This window comes from Lissotriton helveticus, chromosome 3_2 (assembly GCF_964261635.1).
Source record: "Lissotriton helveticus chromosome 3_2, aLisHel1.1, whole genome shotgun sequence".
Lineage (NCBI taxonomy): Eukaryota > Metazoa > Chordata > Amphibia > Caudata > Salamandridae > Lissotriton > Lissotriton helveticus.
Window position 1 is genome coordinate 490140138 of NC_136062.1, and position 23746 is coordinate 490163883.

A 23746-nucleotide genomic window follows, 5' to 3' on the forward strand; every position below is an offset into this window, starting at 1 on the left:
TAACTAGTGCAGGAAATCATTATGCTGATGAATAATATGAAACTCAGAAAAACGATACATCGAATTGAGTTTTGACTAACTCTCTCACTATGGGGGTCTATTTTATACATGTCAGAAACAGTCTAACCGTTTCACCTAGGGGAGGACTTATACAATCAAACTGACTGACTTATTTTACTAGACCGGAGTTTTTGCTTATACTCCTGCTGCGGAGTTTTCTCTACCAAGGGAGGGGTTGTATCAATGTCATTTGCGGGACAGTCCTTGAGAGCAATATTCTGGCAATCCTTCGAATCCTGGGAAATGTTCTTAAAGACGGGTTTCAGTCCTTTAAAAAGTTTAACATGAGAAAGGTGCACCCAGCCGCGGCGTCCTTCCAACTTCACGGCTGTACGGGTGGTGAGGAGGACCTGTCGGGGCTCTTTCCAACGAGGCTCCAGCGGACTTGATCTGTCGAAGTTCCGGACGAGCACCATCGAACCTGGAACGATCTCATGCGGTGCCACCTCGGTATTGTCTGGAAATGTGGCGGCAACCTGTGAACGACATGAGTTGAGGGCAGACATCAAGGAAGCTAGGTAATCTGTCAGCATATTACATGAAACATCAGTAATACTTCGGGGTCTAGGAGTACCCCACATGTTAGGGGGGCGGCCGAATACGACCTCATACGGGGACAGACCTGATCTGGAATGTGCGACCATGCGCATATAAAACAAAGCAACTGGCAGAGCTACTAGCCAGTCCACACCCTTATCTTTACATATTTTAGCAATTCGGATTTTCAGAGTCTGATTGTGTCTCTCGACTAGACCGGCTGCTTCAGGATGGCGTACACAATGAAACTTCCACTGGTACCCTAACAACAGGGAAACGTGCTTCATCAACTCAGATGAGAATGGCTGACCGTTATCAGAATATACGACTCTAGGGAGTCCATATCGAGGGAAGAATTCACGAACCAACTGTTTGGCAGTGGTCGCGGCTGTGTAATCTGGGACTGGATATGCTTCTGTCCATCTGGACAAAGCGCATACAACTACAAGGACATACTTGAAACCTCGACATCGCTCCATCTGAATATAATCCATCTGGAGGACCTCAAAAGGGTGGTCAGGGGGCTGGAAACCACCTTGTTCCACCGGGACACTTTTACCTGGATTAAACTGACAACATATCATACAGGTACGGACTTTCTGCTTGGCTGCAGCTCGTAAATGCTTGTTGAACCAAATGTTCTGGATACTATCTAACATTGCTTTTTCTCCTAAATGTGCTGGACTATGTGCGGTATTAATAATGACTTGAACCATAGAGTCGGGGAGAAACCATGTGGCTCTACCCTTTGTTAACCATCCTTGATCTGTCTGGACCCCTCCTTGTTCGGACCATTTCTTGATTTCTTCAGGAGTAGCATGTAACTGGATATCTATGACATCTTGTGTAGGGTCCTTAACTGTCATACATGTAGTCGGATCTGGAGTGTGTGTCATGTTAACTGGACTGTCTAGAGCCTGTGCTGTAAGCTTGGCTGTGCGATCTGCTAGATCATTACCTTGGGAAATAATGTCAGTGACTTTCGTATGTGCTTTGCATTTCATGATAGCGATAGATGTCGGTAAATGTATTGCATCTAACAGAGCTTGGATAAGGATACCATGCTGAATCTTGGTTCCATGAGAAGTCATGAAACCTCTCTCCTGCCAGAGCACTCCAAAGTCGTGTACAACTCCAAATGCGTAACGTGAATCTGTGTAAACATTAACTTTCAGGTTCTTGGCGTGTATACAGGCTTGTGTCAGAGCAACTAGCTCTGCTGCTTGAGCGGACAGGGTATCAATACGGTGTGTCTCAATAACTTCAGTGTCAGTAGTCACTGCATACGCGGCGACTAGTTCTCCTGTACTAGTTCTCATACATGACCCATCCACATAAAGTGTCAGGTCGGGATCTGGTAACGGAATGTCTGTCAGGTCTTGTCTTGGCTTTGTCGTAATGTTAACTACTTCCACGCAATCATGTGTGGCTGGATTTGAATTAACTGATGGTAACAGTGTAGCAGGATTCAGGATGTTGCAGCGTCTAATTTCTATGTGTGGTTGGAACAATGTCAATTCATAACCTGTTAAACGTGCAATTGTCAAGTGCTGTGTTTGTGTTCGGTTTAAAAGAACTTCCACGGAATGTGGGACTTGTACTGTCAAGGTATGTCCTAAAACTATGGAATCACTTTGTCTGATAGCTAGTGCTGTGGCTGCAACTGACTTGAGGCACACAGGCAACGCCTGGGCGACTGGATCTAGTGTGCTAGAAAAATAAGCACAAGGCTTGTATTGTCCTGCTTGGTCTTGTGTGAGAACAGATAATGCTGTACCTTCACGTTCAGTAACGAAAAGTGTAAAAGGCTTACTGTAGTTCGGTGTCGCTAGAACTGGAGCTTGACATAAAGCTTTCTTTAACTCGTTGAAACTAAGTGTATGTTCAGATGTCCAAGGGAGGACAGTCGATACGGCTGCCTCCTGTGTCGTTAACTGTATCAGTGGCTTGGCTAGAAATGCATACTGAGGAATCCATTGTCTGCAATAAGAAGTAAGGCCGATAAAAGCACGCACCTCCTTCTGGGTTCTGGGCTGAGGAAGACTCGCTATTAACTGGATACGGTCTGGTGTCAACTGCCTACCCCTCTTGGACAGTAAGTGTCCTAAGTAGACCACTTGCTGGACACAGAATTGAAGCTTCGAAGGGGACACCTTGTGCCCCATCTCGGCTAGGAAATACAAGACTGTAAGGGATGCTCGCTCGCAAGCACGTTCAGAACGGGCTGTGATCAGTAGATCATCGACATACTGGAGCAGGGCAGTGTCAGTTGGCATGTGAATGTGGTCTAGTTGTCTCTTGAGTGCTTGACTGTAAATACTAGGACTTTCTGTGAAACCTTGAGGAGCTCGTGTAAACATATAGCTCCTTCCATTTAAACAAAATCCGAAAAGAAACTGGCTGTCTGGATGGATGGGAACACTAAAAAATGCGTTCTTGAGGTCTATGACAGTGAAGAACGTGGCTTCGGAATCAATGGCTGTCAATAGGGAAGAGATGTCTGGGACAACTGGGTACTGTGGAATAATACATTTGTTAAGTTCTCGTAAATCAATCACTAATCGATATACTGGGGGTGCATTTGGATCAGTACGTTTCATGACTGGAATGATCGGAGAGTTACATACGTTGGAGTCAGTTTCTACAACTACTCCTTGAGCCATGAGCTCGTCTATAATTTTGGATAAGGCTGCTACAGCCTCAGGTGGCAATCTATACTGCCTGATTCGTGGTAACACTACACCTGGTTTGAGAGTCACACGATGGGGTGTGATTTGCATATAACCTACATCAGTTGGACCTTGCGCCCATAAATGCTGCGGAACTTTAGACAGTCTGGAATCAAAATCTCGTAATACATAGTGACCCTTGAAGTCACGTAGGAACAATCGTATTCCCTCTGGGGAACAACATATAACGGCACCTAACTCTTTCAGTGTTTTAATGCCTAATAGATTTTCTGGACATGACTTAGTAAGTAACAGATCAGTAGTGCGGGACAATGGACCTACTTCTAGAGTGACTGGCTTTGAGATCTCATTCACGATAGGCTTTCCTGAAAATCCAAGGGAAACATTTCTTGAGCCTGAGAGCGGAGCCCCTGGAACTTCGGCATGACTAATTGTGGTCCTACTTGCCCCTGTATCAATCAAAAACTTTCTGTCTTTCCCTAATACTTGACTGTGAACATAGGGACCTTCTTGATCTACAGGTATCTCGATGAGAGGCAAGCCTACCTCCCTCTCTAGGCTGTTTCATGAATATGGCTGGTACTCTGGATACTCAGACTGTGCATACTGGTACATCTGCGATGTAACATGCTGTGTTGCAGCAATAGGCTGCGGTGCTGTAACTGTCTGTTGTGCATTCTGTGGCTGAGGAGTCTGTGAAACTTGTTCTTGTCTAGGCGGACGTGGTCTTTCTTTAGTCTTACCAGTAGCTATGTTATGTTTCAGAACTGCACACTCATTTATAAAATGACCTGGCTGTTTACAATAATTGCAGTTCCCTTTAACGGGAGCTGCAGGATGACTGGCTTGATTCGGACCCCTCTTCTGACTGTCTTGAGGAACAGATTGTGCAACTAGCACTTTCATTTTCGTGTCTTTCATACGTTTTCTCTCGTGTTCTTGCTCTTCCCTGATTCTATTCTGGTGGTACTGAAGCATCTGGAGCATCTGGGACGGAGTATTTGCTTGCCAGGTGCTTTCGACTTTTAGAACTCGGTTTTTAACTTGTGGGCTTGAATTCTCGACTAATTTAGTAACGAAAAGGTGAGGATATGACTCACTACTTGTCTTGAGGCCACTGTTGATACTAAAGCACTTCTCAAACCTAGAATAAAAATCACTAATATCTTCATCTTGTTTCTGTTTACAGGCTGAGATTGCATCCCAGTCTTCTTTTCTCGTTGTTAATAATCTGGGTAAAACTTGAATCAATAATTCTGGTAATTCTTTACATTTCTCTCCTAGACCAGTACCTGGTACACGTATCTTATCTTCTGCTTCTAGGACTGCCCAATCTATCTTTTTCTCTCCCACCTCCCATTCTTTTTCCTTTAGCTTTTCATACACCCCTGCGGGTAGCAGAACCTTTAACATTTTAATGATATCTGGGTAAGTGTATTCTCCCATACGGAGCATGTCTTTTAATTCTCTATGGAACCCTGCTGGATCTTTATCATGACAGGGAATTAATTTCTTCATCTCGAGAAGTTCCATCTTTGTGATCGGAGTGTATACAAACACTCGTTGCATTTCGCCACCCGTTCCTCTGACTGGGTGGACTTCTCGTAACGGATTCTGTCTGTCTATGTAGAATGATTTACTTTCTGGGGGTGAGACATGAACAAAATGCGGGTTCAAGAATGTTCTATATTTATGGCGCTGTTCTAGAATGACACTAATTAAATCGGTACCTAGACCTCTCCATCTGTACTGGAGTAACTCGTTCAGGATATCGTGTAACGGACCTGGATCAGAATGTTGACCCTCATACAGAGTAATGAGGTGCTGAATCATATACATACCCACCAGTCGCTGCTCGGCTGGGGGCAATTTCAGGAACATTTGTGCCACTATTTCGTCTGGAAAAGTGGTAGAATCAGTAATCCATCTGACTGCTGACCGAACTATTTCTTGTTCATGCATGGTACTTAACTCACTATAACCGATTCGTGATTTCAGAATGTGATCGGTAGCTTGAAATACTTGTTCTAGGGAACCTTGTTCTGGTGCTGAATGATGGAAAGTTGACTTGTGTTCTAGACGTAAATGGCGATCTGGAAATCTAGGTTTTCCTACATACGCTATTCTGGCAGTATTCTCATCGTCTTCCTCTTCAGGATCAGAGGTACTTTCTTTCTCGCTTACTTGTGCGGCTTTACGCTGTTCGTGTATCTTTATTATCTCTCTACGGATTTTCTTGTACATACTTTCCATGGCACCAATGGTATTGTGCTTTCCTTCGGCTATATTATCACTCCACTTTGTTAGAGTTTTCATTTCTTCCGGGTCTTTAGACGGGTAATCTTGTTCTCTTATTAGACAGTTAATTAAGAACTTTAATATCATGCGCTGAATCTCGGCTTTTCTTTGAGACATGGCATCACTAATACTTTCTGGATCATCCCCTGTACGGATGAAACGATATATCCTGTCTAGATCTTCTTTCATATTCGGCAGGGTGACTAGATACTCGGTCACTCTCCTTACGCGTACGGAATATAAAACCATATTAAACTCGCCTGGAACTGGGTCATAGACACATTCGCCAAGGGTTTGCCTGATTTCTGCAACAGACTTATTACTCTTGGGAGTACGCTGTGATGCTTGAGCATGTAATTCGAGTGCTGATAAACGCTTGTATGGCGGCGGAGTTTGAGGAAGACCTCCTCCTGCGGCCCCTAAACTAGAATCATCAACTGATGCTTTTCGTCCTGGCAGGGTCGGTAATTGTAACGTGGGCTGGACTTGTATGGCGGGCTGACCCGGGGGGGCTGTTAAGGGCACCCCGGTGTCTGGGGGAGCAGGAATTACCTGATTTACAGGGACTGGCGGAGTGCGAACAGGATTTACATATTCGGGGACTGTGTCGTCCAGATAGGACGAAATTAAAATATCAGCTGCGGTCGGTTTGTGACGTAGCTTGGTCGGAACTAATGGTGGCGGAAAATTACTGGATGCCTCTGGGGTCGCTTTTGGCAAGCCCTCAGCAAGAAGAGGATACATACCCTTAATGAGGGCATTCCTCTGTCTGTCTAATTGCTCAGTTCTAACTCGTTCACCTATCTCGATTAATTCTCTTTCTTGGGCTCGTTCTTGGGATTCTCTACTTAGTTCTGACTTTCTGATTTCTTTTTCGGTTCTCTTATGAGCTTCTTTGCGCCATAACTCGATGGCGTCTTTCTGTGATTGTCTGGCTTTCTTTTTCCATAATGCTTCTTCTACTCGCATGATGCATTCGGCATCCCATGTACCCGATACGGGCCATCTATACTTTTCTTCTAACTGTTTGGTATACTCTACCCATAAATCTAGATACAATATGGCACTTATGCCATGTTTCTGATACATAAAGTGACCTGGACTGTCCCTGGGCGGGACGGGAACTGCTGCTTCCAGCAGACCCTTTCTAGTCTTTAACTGACGTAACTTGGAAAATATGGGCATGACTGAACTGTAATCTAGACACAATACAATACACAATAAACACGATACTTATTTCCCATTCATACCACGACATTAGAATACATGAAAAACATTTAAAATAACAGTTCGAACAGAATACCACCTGAAAATACTGAGAACAGAACACGTGAATTTTCTCGAGAACAGAAACTGACTAGAACAGAAACTAGATGCACTGCTGAAACAGTACGAAACTTACCGGTCTCATAAAGAGACACGTCAGGACCCGCATCCACCGAAGTGAACACTTCGTTTGTGGGACTGTGTACCACCAACCCACAGACCAGAGTCAATTAAATTGACCCTGTCTAGATACCACCCCAGTAACGGTACTCACCGGGCAGCAAGAACGGAAGGCCTCGGACTGGACTGGACTGCTACGACGACGAACTTCGGACTTCGGACTTCAGTTACGGGTGGACCTCCGGATACCTCGGACCTTGGACTCTTGGCTTGGGCTCTGGTCGGGACTCGCCGCGTTCCTCCACCGTCTCGTCTGGATGCTGGACCGCCTCCTCCGTCTCCTCCGTGGGCCTGAGGGATACTTGAGCAGAAATATCTGCCACTGCGCAGAAGAGTTCCGTCACGACTGCAGAGGGTCAGGGGGTCGGCGTGGCTTCACCGACGCGTGGGGAAAGGGCAAGTCCCTGTTCGGGCGCCATTATGTGGTAAATAAATAAATAATACCCTATTTTTGACTAGACATATATCATAACAGATAGCTCAATAAATAAGAGTCAAGATTCGAGGTAGTAGGAGTTTTGCAGGTTTAATACAGCATAAGGACAGGAACAGGACAACCTGCATAGGAATAGGATGACAGGGCCCAGCAGCTGCTGGGGCTGGGTCTGGGATGAGCGCGCTGACTTTTAATAACAATACACGAGCATATATACATAGCGCGAACACATAACATTACATTGCAGTAGGCGTAGCAGTGGGTGGAGCAATAGCGGTGATGCGTAGCAGTCGCGAAAGATAAGAGTAAAAAGAGGTGTAACTGGGCGTATACATAGACATGTGGTGCAGACGTAACAGGATATGTCATGAATGGGCGGAAACATTGGAGGGGGCTACCTAAGGAGCCGGGACCTCTAACCTGGTGGTGCGCGCAAACTGGCAATGACGTGTTACTAGGAGAAGCTGGGGGCTATGAACTCTGTGCTAGGAGCAGAGACTAAAGTCTGGAGGGTCGGAGCGACATGTACCTAAACCCTATCTAGTATCTGATGTTTAGGGAACATGTTGATATAAACTAGAAGTCATGAGGGGAAAAGCTAATTGACTCTAAGACTAGAGCATGCATTTATTCTACATGTAGTGCGTGATGAAGAATATTAAATGACCATTAAATACAGTATTTCTCTTAACATGGAGCCGCATAGGCTAGACAATGACGGAAACTATTGATGCAGTTCAGTAGCTTAGGAATGCAGAGAAGGAGGACTAAACTGATAGCTGGAATCATAACATAGTCTTGGCAGACTCAGAGACTGAGCCAAGCTGCACCGGGCACTGCGAGGCAGGAAGTAAGTGAAGGGTCGAGGATACAGGTGGGGGCTGTATCGCTCCTCAGCGAGGCTTCAGGAGACAGGGGCTGAATCTGATGTCCGGGCCCTGTTGAGGCCTGGAGACGGGGACTTTATAATAGAATAACGTGCACATTAAGAAACGTGGCAACATTACTTTACATAAGCCTGATATTCGTAGTATTCACGGGGACTGGAAAATGACATACCAGAGGTGGACACAACTGTAATTGCGTCTTGAATCGGACATGGGGAGTACATATGCATATTGGTCATGCACACATAACATATGATGGATGACACGTAGTGACACAGAACATGGCAAAATTTACTTTTCCACAACCTGTCTGTGCGATCACTGTGCTCGGCCGACCCTCCCGGTCCCCGTCTAACATTGGTGGCTAGCGGCGCGATCCGAACCAACGCGTACCGTACAGACAGTAACTCACCCTACGACTAAAACCACAATGACGACCAAAGAGAGCGGATCGGCGGAGAAGTTCCAGATGGAAAAGCTGGAAGAATACAACCACCGAGAGCTCAAACAATTTTGCATGGACTTAGGCATTGCTACCACCGGGCTAAGCACAAAAGAAGACTTCAAAAACGCCCTAGAGGCCTGGACAGAGACAAATACCGCAACCCCCCGGGACCCCGCAGCCCCGGAAGTCAACACCACCCGGACGGAGGAACGGAGAACAGGCCCCTCCCATGAAGAGATCCAAGAGCGGGAAAAAAATAGATTACACGAGTTAGACTTGGCACGACTCAGATTAGACGGAGAATTGAAACTGGCGGAACAAAAAATAAACTTAGAACACTTACGGCTCAGAGAAGAGCGAGAGGAAAAACAGAGACAGAGAGACCTCGAAGAAAAAAGACTGGCATACGAGCACGAGTGCAAACTAGCGGAGATAGAAATGCGCAAACTGAACAAAAACCTAGGGGTGCCCGAGCAACCGCACTCCCCGGGTCCTACAGAGCAGAAGGTCCACATCCCCAAGGATGTGGTCCGAGAATATCACCGGAACGACGACATACAGCAGTGGTTCAAAGCCTATGAGATTGCCATGACCGCCCACCGGGTCGCTCGAAGTGACTGGGGAGCCGGTCTATGGGGGAGATTCGTCAACGAGGGTCGTGATGCCCTGCTGCAGCTTCCGGACCATCAAATGACGTCCTATGACCATATGAAGGCCGCCCTCCTCAGTCGATATGGACTTACACCCGAAATGTACCGCCAGAGGTTCCGCAACTGCACCCGGATCCCAGGTACGACGTGGTTGGAATACGTGAACTATTTCAGCCGAGCCTTCGAGGGGTGGATCAAGGGTAACAACGTAACCACTTACGAACAACTCTTCAATCTCATTGTATGGGAGCACCTCTCCAACAACTGCTTTGTCGAGCTCAGGCAGCACCTCCTCGACAGTAAATTGACTGAACCCCGGCACCTCGCCACCGAGGCTGACCGGTGGGAGAGCACCCGAGTGGCCCGGAGTGGGCCGAATGAGCAGAACAGAACCAACAAAGGTCACCATCGTCCCCGAGGAGGAGGAGGAGGCCCGGGCCGGGGCAGAGACGCCGCCCCGGCCGCACCCACTAACGCCACCCCGGCTCCAGCAGGCCGGGGAAACCCCCCGATGCGCCCGGGGTTCCGAGCTAACGTGACGTGTCATCGATGCCAGCGAGTCGGTCACTATGCCAGTGACCCGACCTGCCCGAAGAACCAGGCCCCCGGGCCCCGCCAGATGGCGGCCGCCGCCCTGGGAGAAGAACAAGTCTCCGAAGACACGGAGACCTATGAGTCGGAGCAGTTCGAGTGGGAACCCGCCGCCATGACCCTGGCATGCCTAGGAGGAAGAGACATGGTCCCGCGGACTCCCCTGCCCGCCAACACTCGGAAGTACAGCCAATGGGTGAGCATCAATGGGCGCAAGGCCGAGGCCCTGCGTGACACCGGGGCCAGTGTGACGGCCGTCCGCTGTCACCTGGTGACCCCAGAACAAATCCTACCAAATGTACTTTGCCCCGTCCGATCGGCAGATAACTCGGAGAGCCTGTGTCGGATGGCCTGCGTCCCCTTCGAATGGGGAGGAGTGTCCGGCATGCTGAAAGTAACTGTCCGTGACGATGCCCCCGTAGACTGCCTCCTGGGGAACGATCTCGAGAGCTCCCCGTGGGCCGCTGTGGAAAGAAGAGAGCATCTGGGGATGTTGGGTCTCCCGGACTGGGCGTGCGTAACCACCCGGTCCATGGCCACCCGCACCATCCCTAGACCAGAAGAACCAGAATGGGCAGCACCTCCGCCCTCGATCACTCCAGAAGAAGACTTCCTCCAGACCGACCACCCGGACCCCACCCCAGAGGGGTCCACACAGCCCCCCGAGCTTCCCGACCTGGCTCAGTGGCGTCAAGAAGGGGGGCCCACCCAGGAACAATTCCGGCAGGAGCAAAAGACCTGCCCCTCCCTCGAGGGATTGCGACAGCAAGCGCTCGCCCAGAGCCAAGGAGACACCACCAGGGCCCACTGGGTTTATTGGGACAATGATCTCTTGTACAGCGAACAGAAAATCGCAGAACTGGGGGCCGGGCGAGTGCTGGTGGTGCCCCTCCACTTCAGAGACTTCCTGTTGAACCTAGCCCATGATGTCCCCCTGGCCGGGCACCTGGGCCAAGACAAGACCTACCACCGCCTGGTGACTCACTTTTTTTGGCCCAAAATGAGAAATGACGTATCCAACCATTGCCGGTCCTGCCCGACCTGCCAGGCCAGTGGGAAGAGCGGCCGCAAACTCAAGGCACCCCTACAACCATTCCCCGTGGTGACCACCCCGTTCGAAAGGGTGGGAATAGACATTGTGGGGCCCCTGGACCCCCGAACAGCACAGGGACATCGCTTCATCCTGGTCCTGGTGGATCACGCTACCCGCTATCCTGAGGCGGTCCCCCTTCGTACGATAACAGCCCCAGTAGTGGGTCGAGCCTTGATGGGGATCTTCTCTCGAGTGGGCTTCCCCCGGGAAGTCGTCAGCGACAGGGGTACGAACTTTATCTCAAAATACATGAAGTCCCTCTGGCAACAGTGTGGGGTCACCTACCGATTCACGACCCCCTATCACCCTCAAGGGAACGGACTGGTTGAGCGGTTCAACCGCACGCTCAAAGGGATGATTGGGGGGTTGGAAGAGCCCCTCCGTCGCCAGTGGGATGTGCTACTACCGTGCCTTCTCTTTGCCTACCGAGAAGTCCCCCAGAAGTCCCTCGGCTTCAGCCCTTTCGAACTCTTGTATGGACACCCGGTGCGAGGCCCGCTCAGCCTAGTCAAAGAAGGCTGGGAAATGCCCCCTCTAAAGAACCCTCCAGATGTTTTCAAGTACCTCCTAACCCTCCGCAACCAGACCAGAAGGTTCAGAGAGATGGCAAAAGCAAACCTGGAGGCCAGTCAGGAGGACATGAAAAGGTGGTACGATCAAAATGCATCCTCCATCGAATTTGAACTCGGCCAACAAGTGTGGGTAATGTCTCCCACCGAACCATGCGCTCTGCAAGACAAATGGACGGGGCCCTTCAAAGTAATCGAGCGCAAGAGCCCTGTCACCTATCTCATCGATATGGAATCTTCCCGAAACCCTCTCCGGGTCCTCCACGCTAATAGACTGAAACCCCACTTTGTACGCTCCGAACTCAGTCTCCTGATGGCAACCGACAATGGAACCGAGGAGGACTCCGAACCCCTTCCTGACCTCCTACGGTCACGGGAGAAGGACGGCTCCGTGGACGGGGTCCGACTCTCGGAGGCCCTCACCCTGGAACAGCGCCAAGGCTGCCGAGTCCTCCTGCTCCAGTTCTCCACCCTGTTCTCCCTCACCCCAGGGGTCACCCCCTGGTGCTTACACGACGTGGACACTGGAGACAGTCCCCCTATCCGCCATCGGGCCTACCGCGTACCAGATCGGGTACGGGCCTGCATCCAAGAGGAGGTGGCCAAGATGCTCACACTCGGGATCATCGAGCCCTCAGACAGCCCCTGGGCCAGCCCAGTGGTACTGGTCCCCAAAGCGGCCGCCCCCGGCGCCACGCCGGAGCTCCGGTTCTGCGTCGACTACCGGGGCTTGAATGCGGTCACCAGAACAGACGCACACCCCATCCCCCGAGCAGATGAACTAATCGACCGCATGGGAGCTGCCCGCTACCTCAGCATCTTCGACCTGACAGCGGGCTACTGGCAGATCGGTCTCACACCCCGGGCCCAAGAACGATCGGCATTCTCTACCCCTGATGGCCACTATCACTTCAAGGTCATGCCATTCGGCATGAAGAATGCGCCAGCAACATTTCAGCGGCTAGTAAACCAGGTCCTGGCAGGACTCGAAGGATTCAGCGCCGCCTACCTGGACGATATCGCTGTGTACAGCCACCACTGGTCCGACCACCTCCACCACCTCCGAGAGGTGCTACAGGCCCTCCAACGAGCTGGCCTCACGATCAAGGCCAGCAAATGCCAAATTGGCCAGGGGTCCGTGACCTATCTCGGGCACCAGGTGGGAAGCGGTCTGGTGGCCCCTCTGCAACTCAAGATCGCTGCCATCCAGTCGTGGCAGTCCCCCATCACCCAGACCGAGGTCCGCGCCTTCTTGGGACTCACAGGCTACTACCGACGGTTCGTGAGGGACTATGGCAGCATCGTAGGGCCCCTCACGGAACTCACCTCCAAAAACCAACCAAAGACGGTCAACTGGACCCCCGACTGTCAAGCGGCCTTCGAGAAGCTGAAGGCCGCCATGTGCTCCGCCCCGGTGCTCCAGGCCCCCGACTACAGCCGGGAATTTATCGTCCAAACAGATGCCTCCGACCATGGCGTTGGGGCAGTCCTTTCCCAGCTGAACCCCGAAGGACTTGACCAGCCAGTGGCTTTCATCAGCAGACGGCTCCTGGCCCGAGAACGACGCTGGAGCACCATCGAGAGGGAGGCCTTCGCCGTGGTGTGGGCCCTCAAAAAGCTCCGGCCTTATCTCTTCGGCACCCACTTCCGGGTCCAGACCGATCATCGGCCCCTGCAATGGCTCATGCAGATGCGGGGGGAAAACCCGAAACTACTACGTTGGTCCATCTCCCTGCAGGGGATGGACTTCACTGTGGAACATCGACCCGGCCAAGACCACGCCAACGCGGATGGCCTGTCCCGCTCTTTCCGCCTCGACGAGGAAAGTCCCCAAGAAGATGGGTGACTCTCCCCGCCTTCAGCTGGGGGGGACGCATGTTGGACAGGCCACATGAAGGGCTCGCTCCCTCCCCGCAGGACAGGGCCCGGGCCACCGTCAGCACCATTGCCCGGCCCAGCCGCCATCTTGGACACGGCACCACGCGGCCGTGCGGCCTCAGCCCGACCCCAGCCCTGGGCCTGGCCAGGCCCCGACATCCCGGCACCACCCTCCACCCAGGAGGTGAACGGCCCACTTGGCAGGTCAATGGGAGTACGAAGTGTCGATGGCTCTCCCCCGCCAGGTGCCGAGCACCCCCAGCCTCCTCGGGCGCTGGCTCCACCCCCCTGCTGGGTGTCTGGACTCCCTCATCCCAGACCTCCCGACCTCCAAGAGCGAGGGTCCGGACATCAAAGGGCGCCAGACCTATAACTGAGGCAGCCCCAGGACAGGAAGGCAGTTGTATCCTGGAGTCGAGAGACACCGCGACGAACTCATCCTTGACGGACTGTTGGCGCTGCCACAGCCCTGCCTTGTGAACTATTGTCCTGCCTGCTGGCGGTGCCGCGGCCCTCTGCAACCTTCATCCTCGTGGGACCTGCTGGCGCTGCCGCAGCCCTCTGCAACCTTCATCCTCGTGGGACCTGCTGGCGCTGCCGCGGCCCTCTGCAACCTGCATTCTCGTGGGACCTGCTGGCGCTGCCGCGGCCCGTTGTAACCTTCATCCTCGTGGGACCTGCTGGCGCTGCCGCGGCCCGTTGCAACCTGCATTCTCGTGGGACCTGCTGGCGCTGCCGCGGCCCGTTGTAACCTTCATCCTCGTTGGGACCTGCTGGCGCTGCCGCGGCCCGTGCCACCTACGACCTCTTCGGGACCTGCCGGCGCTGCCGCGGTCTGACCCATCCGAACGCCGAGCTCGAGGATTGTGAGCTATCACCGTTACACACCCGTACCCGTGGGTACCAAGACTGTCCCTCTACCCCCTTCCCTTACTAGAGACTAGAATTGAGAGGATCATCGTGTCCTGATCGCCCTGTATCGTACCACTCTACTACCCGAAGTGCCTATAAAAGGTGTTACCCTAAGCTTTGTGTGGTGTCCATCTGTGGGGGGGAAGTTACCTGCCTGTGCGATCACTGTGCTCGGCCGACCCTCCCGGTCCCCGTCTAACAGGTATTCACAGAAGGCACTTACTCATTTCGGTATTCACAGAAGGCACTTACTCATTTCGGTTTTCACAGAAGGCACTTACTCATTTTGGTTTTCACAGAAGGCATTTACTCATTTCGGTATTCACAGAAGGCACTTACTCATTTCGGTATTCACAGAAGGCACTTACTCATTTCAGTATTCACAGAAGGCCCTTACTCATTTTGGTTTTCACAGAAGGCACTTACTCATTTCGGTATTCACAGAACTAAGGACTCCTAACTTTACTACTCCTAAACTTTAAGACTTTCGGTATTCACAGAAGGAATTTAGGAGTCCTAAAGTTAGGAGTCCTAAATTCTGTGACTACCGAAATGAGTAAGTGCCTTCTCTGAATACCAAAATGGTAGTAAGTTTATGATTTTGTCTTAAGTTAGTTCTGTGAATCGGGCCCTGCGTTTGTCTCTGGGTGGTGACAAGCAGTGGGTGAAATGCATGGAATGTATTTTCACGTAAATTTCAGGAAAATTATGTGCAGTTTTGTTTAATTACACGAAATGCAAATCTGTAATTTACAGTTATATATTAGAGTGATATAAAACCTGTGCCATGAGGGGAGGCACATTGTAAATGCCACATGGTGGAGTGGATGCTGCGGTCCTTCGAACCACTGTCTGCACCCGTGTGTGGTTGCATCCTCACAGCCAGAGTGTCATCTGTCAATAGTTACAAGGCGTTTGTGTATTCCATCGTGACTCGCAAGGGGGTGTCCTTTCGCCTGCCTGGCAGGACACCCCCCAGCCTCCCTGGGGGGCACTTGTTAGCCTCCCTTGGACGGACGCCCCTTAGCTTCCTTTGAGGAGTTATCTGGAGCCTTTGTTGGGGGACGCCGCCTTCGCCTCCCTAGAGGTATGTCCCCTAGCCTGCCTAGGGGGTTCCCCTTGGTATTCCTTGAGGGGGACACCCTTGGGGGACATCCTTAAGCCTCCCAGGTGGAAGCCCTTTTAGCCTCTCTGAGTGGACGCCCCTTACTCTCCCTGGGTGGACACCCCTTACCCTTCCTGGAAGGCCGCCCTTTAGCCTCATTGTGGGGTGCCCCTAGGTCTCCATGCATGTCACACCTTAGCTTCCCTGGGTCCAAACCTTAGATTATCTGGGGAGGGCACGCGAAACATCCTTTACAACGCAACTTTTACCACGCAGTGCCTTTACGACGCAACTTTTACAACGCAAACCATTACAACGCATTGCGCAGGGGGGCGCTCTAGGATAGGGAATAGGTTTAATTTACTGTCCAACACCTTCCCTACTATTCACGGGGACTGGAGTTGGAATAGTAAATTAAACTATTCACTATCCAGCGCCCCAAATCACTATGCGCTGTAAAGGCATGCGTTGTAAAAACAGCGCTGTAAAGGCATGCGATGTAAAAGCATGCGTTGTAATGTCATACATCCGGAGTGCACCCATCCCCTTAGCCTCCCTAGGGGTGACAATCTTAATCTCCCACGATGGACACCCCTCAGCCTCCTTGAAGACCCCCACTTAGTCTTCTTGGGGGGTTGTTGCCCCTTAGCCTCCGTGTGGTGACGCCCATGAGCCTCCCTCTTACCCTTGTGGATTGCAGATGTTTCCTTCGCTCACATTAGGATTCATAATGTTAATGTTGAATCACAAACACTTTTGGGCATTACAAGTTGATTCTTTGTTTTTTAAGTTGGTTGCACTGCCTTCAGATAGATAGTTTTTGTGCATCAGGCCCCTGTGGATTTTAAGTATTGTACCTCCTATTGTGTGTTATTTATGTAATAATCTGTGTTCCTGCTGCTGGACCCTGCACTCCCCCCAACCCCCCAAAGAGTCGGGGCTCAACAAGTGGTTTGGCACTTATCCAGTCCTGCAGAAGGAGCCATCCTAGGCCAGGAAATGCTTGTAACACTGACTGCCCAGTGTCTTAGGGTCCCCTGGGAGCTTGCGGAAAAACCTGACAAGACCCTATGACACAGTTGTTACCATTCAAGTGCCTTGCGCTCTATCATCACCCCCATAAAATACTCTGATCCTCAGTGCCTCCCACGCCAATCAATAATGCATTGACCCTCATATGTCTTTCCATTGGCCCATGAAACATCCTGTGACCTTCATATGTCTCTGGTTCTCCTATTGGCTTCTTAAGCATCCTGTGTCCTTCATATGTCACTAGTTTAACCATTGGCTTCTCAAGCATCCTTTGTCCTTCATATGTCTCTGATTCTCCCATTAGCATCTCAAGAATCCTATGTCGTTCATATGTCTCTGGTTTTCCCATTGGCTTCTCAATCAGCCTGTGTCTTTTAAATGTCTCTGGTTCTCCCATTGGCTTCTCAAGCATCCTGTGTTCTTCATATGTCTCTTGTCATTCCATTGGCTTCTCAAGCATCCTGTGTCCTTCATATATTCTGGTTCCACCATTAGACTCTCAAGCATCCTGTGTCCTTCATATGTCACTAGTTTTACCATTGGCTTCTCAAGCATCGTTTGTCCTTCATATGTCTCTCGTCATTCCATTGGATTCTCAAGCATCCTGTGTCGTTCAAATGTATCTAGTTCTCCCATTGGCTTCTCAAGCATCCAGTGTCCTTCGTGTGTGTCCCATTGGCTTTTCAAGTAGCCTGCTTCTTTCAAATGTCTCTGGTTCTCCCATTGGCACGTTAAGCATCATGTGTCCTTCATATGTCTCTAGCTCTCACATTGGAGTCTCAAGCATCCTGTGTCCTTCATATGCCTCTAGTTCTACCATTGGCTTCTCAAGCATCCTGTGACCTTCATATGTCTCTGGATCTCCTATTGCCTTCCGAAACATCCTGTGTCCTTCATATGTGTCTAGTTCTCCAAGTGGCTTCTCAAGCATCCTGTGTCCTTCATATGTCGCTGGTTCTCCCATTGGCTTCTCAAGCATCCAATGTCGTTCATATGTCTCTAGTTCTACCATTGGCTTCTCAGGCATCCTGTGTCCTTCGTGTGTGTATCGTTGTCCCATTGGTTTCTCAAGCATCCTGTGTCGTTCAAATGTCTCTGGTTCTCCCATTGGCTTCCCAAGCATCCTGTGTCCTACATATGTCCCTAGTTTTCCCATTGGCTTCTGAAACATCCTGTGACCTTCATATGTCTCTGGTGTTCCTATTGCCTTCCAAAGCATCCTGTGTCCTTCATATGTCTCTAGTTCTCCAATTGGCTTCTCAATCATCCTGTGTTCTTCATATGTCTCTGGTTCTCCCATTGGCTTCTTAAGCATCCTATGTTGTTCATATGTCTCTAGTTCTACCATTGGCTTCTCCGGCATCCTGTGTCCTTCGTGTGTCTCTCGTTGTCCCATTGGTTTCTCAAGCATCCTGTGTCATTCAAATGTCTCTGGTTCTCCCATTGGCTTCTCAAGCATCCTGTGTCCTTTAAGTGTCTCTTATTGTCCCATTGGCATTTCAAGCATCCTGTGTCTTTTAAATGTCTCTGGTTCTCCCATTGGCTTCTCAAACATCCTGTGTTGTTCATATGTCTCTAGTTCTACCATTGGCTTCTCAAGCATCCTGTGTCCTTCATATGTCTCAAGTTTTACCATTGGCTTCTCAAGCATCCTGTGTCCTTGATATGTCTCTAGTTTTACCATTGGCTTCTCAAGCATCCTGTGTCCTTCATATGTCTCTCGTCATTCCATTGGATTCTCAAGCATCCTGTGTCCTTCAAATGTATCTAGTTCTCCCATTGGCTTTTCAAGTAGCCTGTGTCCTTCTTATGTCTCTAGCTCTCACATTGGCTTCTCAAGCATCCTTTGTCCTTCATATGTCTCTGATTCTTCCATTAGCATCTCAAGAATCCTATGTCGTTCATATGTTTCTGGTTCTCCCATTGGCTTCTCAATCAGCCTGTGTCTTTTAAATGTCTCTGGTTCTCCCATTGGCTTCTCAAGCATCCTGTGTTCTTCATATGTCTCTCGTCATTCCATTGGCTTCTCAAGCATCCTGTGTCCTTCATATGTCTCTGGTTCTACCATTAGACTCTCAAGCATCCTGTGTTGTTCATATGTCTCTAGTTCTACCATTGGCTTCTCAAGCATCCTGTGTTCTTCATATGTCTCTCGTCATTCCATTGGCTTCTCAAGCATCCTTTCTCCTTCATATGTCTCTGGTTCTCCCATTAGACTCTCAAGCATTCTGTGTCATTCAAATGTCTCTAGTTTCTACTATTGGCTTCTCAAGCGTCCTGTGTGTGTCTCTCATTGTCCCATTGGCTTCTCAAGCATCCTGTGTCCTTCATATGTCTCTAGCTCTCACATTGGCGTCTTACGCATCCTGTGTCCTTCATATGTCTCTAGTTCTCCCATTGACTTCTTAAGCATCCTGTGTCCTTCATATGTCTCTGGTTCTCCCATTGGCTTCTCAAGCATCCTGTGTCCTTCATATGTCTCTGGTTCTCCCATTGGCTTCTCAAGCATCCTCTGTCCTTCATATTTCTCTAGTTCTCCCATTGGCTTCTCAAGCATCCTGTGTCTTTCAAATGTCTCCGGTTCTCCCATTGGCTTCTCAAGCATCCTGTGTCCTTTGAGTGTCTCTCGTTGTCCCATTGGCTTCTCAAGCATCCTGCGTCGTTCAAATGTATCTAGTTCTCCCATTGGCTTCTCAAGCATGCTGTGTCCTTCATATGTCTCTGGTTCTCCCATTGGCTTCTTAAGCATCCTGTGTCCTTCATATGTATCTAGTTCTACCATTGGCTTCTCAAGCATCCTTTGTCCTTCATATGTCCCTGATTCTCCAATTGGCATCTCAAGAATCCTATGTCGTTCATATGTCTCTAGTTCTACCATTGGCTTCTCAAGCATCCCGTGTCCTTCATATGTCTCTTGTTCTTCCATTGGCTTCTCTATCAGCAGCGTCCATCATATGTCTCTGTTTCTCCCATTGGCTTCTCAAGCATTCTTTGTTGTTCATATGTATCTCGGTGTCCTATTGGCTTCTCAAGCATCCTGTGTCCTTCATACGTATCAGGTTGTCCCTTTGGCCCATGAAATATTGTTCCCCAAACATATGTCTCTAGCTCTCACATTGGTTTCTCAAGCATCCTGTGTCCTTCACATGTCTCTTGTTGTCTCATTGGCCCATGAAACATGAATCTGTCCTTCATATGCCTGTTGTTGTCGCATTGACTCCTCAAAGATACTTTGACCTTCATGTGCCTCTCGTTCCCTCTTTCTGTCACAAACAGTTGAACTATTTGCCCCGCATGTGCCTCCAGTACACCGTCCCGCCCAGCTCTGATGATGATGACGTGGAGAGGGGGCTGAGCCCTCCCCTGGAAGTGTCTGATGGAGAAGTGGACACCAGTGACCCAAGCCCTGTGAATATAAACCTGGACCCAGGTGAGGTGGGCAGTCGGGGGGCCCTGGGGCAAAGAATGGGCTTTCCATTCCACTGGGGGTGAGCAGAGGGATGAGCCTTCTTCAGTCGATAGGGCTGAGCAGTGCCAGGGTGGGGGAGGGGAGGTGGTGGAGGGGCAGCAGAAAGAGCTTAAAGAGGAAGTCACCTGGACACGGAAATACTGTGGGTTCTATCATCTGCCGAGGCCTGTCACTCCTTCACCATCCCCCCAACATCTCACCATTGCCTCAGAAGGTTGGCCAGGTCTCCCTACCTCACATCATTCCAAGGGAGGCACACGATCCCACCTCCTGATACCCCTCACTGTCTTATACCGCTCATCAATCCAGGAGGACCACTGGATTCCAACAGTTTTACACCTTCCATCACTCCTAGGGGGGGTGGGAGGGTCACAAGATTCCCACCTCTGGGTACCTCCCACTGTGTCACTCCCAGAGGGTCACAGTTCTCAACTCCTGACAGCCTCCAACTTCTTCACTACATCATATCACTCCAAATAAATCACTGACAGCCCACACCTTCTTACTCTTGCCTCCTCTCGCCTCTCCAAGGTAGTCCAGGATTCCCACGTCGAGGGAAGTGTCTCTTTTGCATGGTTAGCCTCCACTTTTTGCCTGATGTAATTTCATACTGTAAGGACACTCATTGGCAGCTGGCATGTGCCCAAGGTGGAGGGGGGCGGGGGGCACAAAAAAAAAAATATATATATATACTTACCTTCCTTTCTTTGCTGCGCCGTCTTCTGTGTGCCCCGGAAGCAGGAAACTGCACTACCCAATCCTGACGCTGCTATCACAGCATGAAAGCAGCGCTAGGATTGGATAGAGCAGCCTCTTTCAGTGCTCCTAAGAGCACTGGAGGCCCGGCTTTCTCTAACAAAGCTTTTTAAGCCACTGGGTTAGAGAACTTTAAAATGCGCCTGTCTGGCTGTCTGGCTGTCTGGCTGGCTGAAGACTGCAGGCCAAAAAGACATGCGTATTTTAAAGTGTATAGCTCTCTACTGCTACCACTCACCAGTGCAGGCCCCACCCCGTCCTGACACTTAATTCTTGAATTCCCCGTAGTATTAATTTGTTGTACAAAGAATTACCTTCTTACCACTCTCAACGCTTTTTGAAATTCCTTTAGTGTTTCTTTATAGACCAATTTGGCCAATAGACAGTATTCTTTCCTTCAGAGGCGTTCATTTTGTTTATAGTTAGTTTTTTTGGCTCTGAGTTCTTCAGAGAACCACGGGGCTGACGGAGAATTTCGCAAAAGGCTACCTAATCTAGCTGGTGCTATGTTGTCCATGGCTGCCAAAAACCATCCGTCCACGGCAGTCGAGTCTACATTAGGGTAATGTTTTAGTTGTGGCGGACTCTTCAACAGCACTGGGCCTAAGGACTCCAGCGTCAGTTTCTTCTAATTTCTTTTCAGCATGTGACAAGTTATTTCCTCAGGCTGTGGATTTACCATGGTGAATGAGAAACGAACTAAATAGTGGTCAGTCCAGACCATTTCTTGCAGTGCCAAGAGCTAGTTGGATGAGAGGCAACACATATATACACACAGTTTGTACACGGTCGAAAATAAAGCGATGGTATTGTTCCATTTCTGGTCTTTTATTTCCAGATGCAATTGATGCAACAAGCCAACGCGTCTCGCCCAAACATGGGCTTCTTCAGGGCAATACGTTTTATCAATAGAATGAGTCAAAAACGGGGATATTAGCCGTTCTGAATCATAATTGACAATTCTCTTGGTAGAGAAAGTTTATCAAAAAGAGCAAAGGTACCGTGTGTCAGAAGTGATCAAGGGTTAGAACAGAGCCATGTCCGGAACATGTCCTGTAGCCAGACGCTGGTTCCATCAATTGAATCTGGAAATAAAAGACCAGAAATGGCACAATACTAGTGCTTTATTTTCGGCTGTGTACAAACTGTGTGTATATATGTGATGCCTTTCATCCAACTAGCTCATGTAATTATTTTTGTGGTCTACGAGCAGCAGACCATTTGAGGTGGGCAATATCCATTTAATAACGTAGTGACTAGCCCTGGTGGTGCAGTCTCCTATGACCCAGCTGCTGTGTTCTGTGTATTTCTTGCAGTGTCTCGACAACCAGGGACGGGATATTCGAGAATATTAAATCTAAAGTATTGCCCACACAGTGGGTAGGAGCTTTTACATGTTGGGATAGATTTGCCCCACTGAGTGACATTATTAACTGTAATGCATGAGTACAACCACAGTCCATATTATGTAGATTAATATCTCCTAAGGCCATGTAGTTAGTGTATTGTAGTGATTTTTGGGCAATACCGTTGCATAAAATTGGAATTAGGCCAAGGGAAACATCTGGAGGGCGATAAATCAATAGTCCTGCAAAGGAGGCCGTGGGTCCAGTATTTATAAAAAAATTCAGACCTTCAGTCTGGCCCAGGTTTTGTAGCTCTGTAGTGGAGATCTCCGAGGAGTACCTCAGATAATGGCTACCCGCCTTCTCTTTTATTGCCTGTTCTGTTAGCACAACAAACTTTAAAGCCTGGTGGAATGGCTACTGTTGGTCCCCTTTATCCTCCAACAGCATCAGCGAACACATTTGTTCTGGTGGTACTGGATCATGTCACCAGGTACCCTGAGGCAATTCCCCTAAGGACCACCACTGCAGCTGCATTGGCCAAGGCCCTCCTTGGTATTTTTCCGAGTTTTGGCTTTCCTAAGGAGGCAATGTCAGACAGAGGTACCAATTCATGTCTATATGCTTGAAACACACGTGGGCTGTGTTTGGGGTGACCTCTATGTTCACTACAACATACCATATGCAGACGAATGGGCTTGTTGAAAGATTTAAAAAGACCCTGATAGGCATGATTGGTAGACTCCCTGAAAAACTCAGAAGGAGATGGGATGTCTTGCTACCTTCCTTGCCTATGTTTTGCCTACAAAGAGGTGCCACAAAAGGGAGTTGGATTTTCCCCCTTTGAACTTTTGTTTAGACACCCTGTAAGAGAACCCCTCTGCCTTGTCAAGGAAGGATGGGAGAGACCCCTCCAGGAACCAACGCAAGACATTATGGATTATGTACTTGGCCTTCATTCAAGGATAGCTGAATACACAGTAAAAGCAAACAAAACTCTCGAGACCTGCCAAGAGCTCCAGAAGTTCTGGTTTGATCAAAAGATTGCCGTGATGGAGTTCCAACCCGGGTAGAAGGTGTGGGTTTTAGAGCCTGTGGCACAACGGACCCTCAAGGACAAATGGACTGGACCCTACCCTGTCCTTGAGAGAAAAGGGGAGGCCACTTACTTAGTGAACCTTGGCACATATAGAAACCCCAAAAGGGTGATAGATATAAACTGCATTAAACCCTACAATGACAGAATGACAGGGCTGGCGTGACCATGCTTATGGTTACAGATGAAGAACAGGAGGCAGAGAGTGAGCCGCTCCCTGAACTCCTCTCGCACAGTCGTAAAGATGCATCAGTCGACGGAGTGGTCTTTTCGGACACTCTCACTGCCCAACAGCAGACGGACTGCAGGCATGTCCTGAAGCAGTATGATGAGCTCTTTTCCTTGACCCCTGGACAGACTAACTGGTGTATAACTGCTGTGGACACTGGAGACAGACTACCTGTCAAAAGCAAAATATACAGGCAGTCTGATCATGTCAAGGAAAGAAAT

At 49.5% G+C, this 23746-nt stretch overlaps 1 protein-coding gene across 2 annotated transcripts in view; it reads left to right on the forward strand.

Annotated features, from left to right (window-relative positions):
• The window catches only part of SPI1 (Spi-1 proto-oncogene), a 164235-nt gene that overhangs the window by 134857 nt on the left and 5632 nt on the right, over positions 1-23746 (forward strand). For both annotated transcript variants that reach the window (XM_078684450.1, XM_078684449.1), the window contains exon 4: positions 19906-20059. In XM_078684450.1, coding sequence (XP_078540576.1) covers positions 19906-20059 — 154 coding nt within the window. The remainder of the gene's footprint in view (positions 1-19905; positions 20060-23746) is intronic.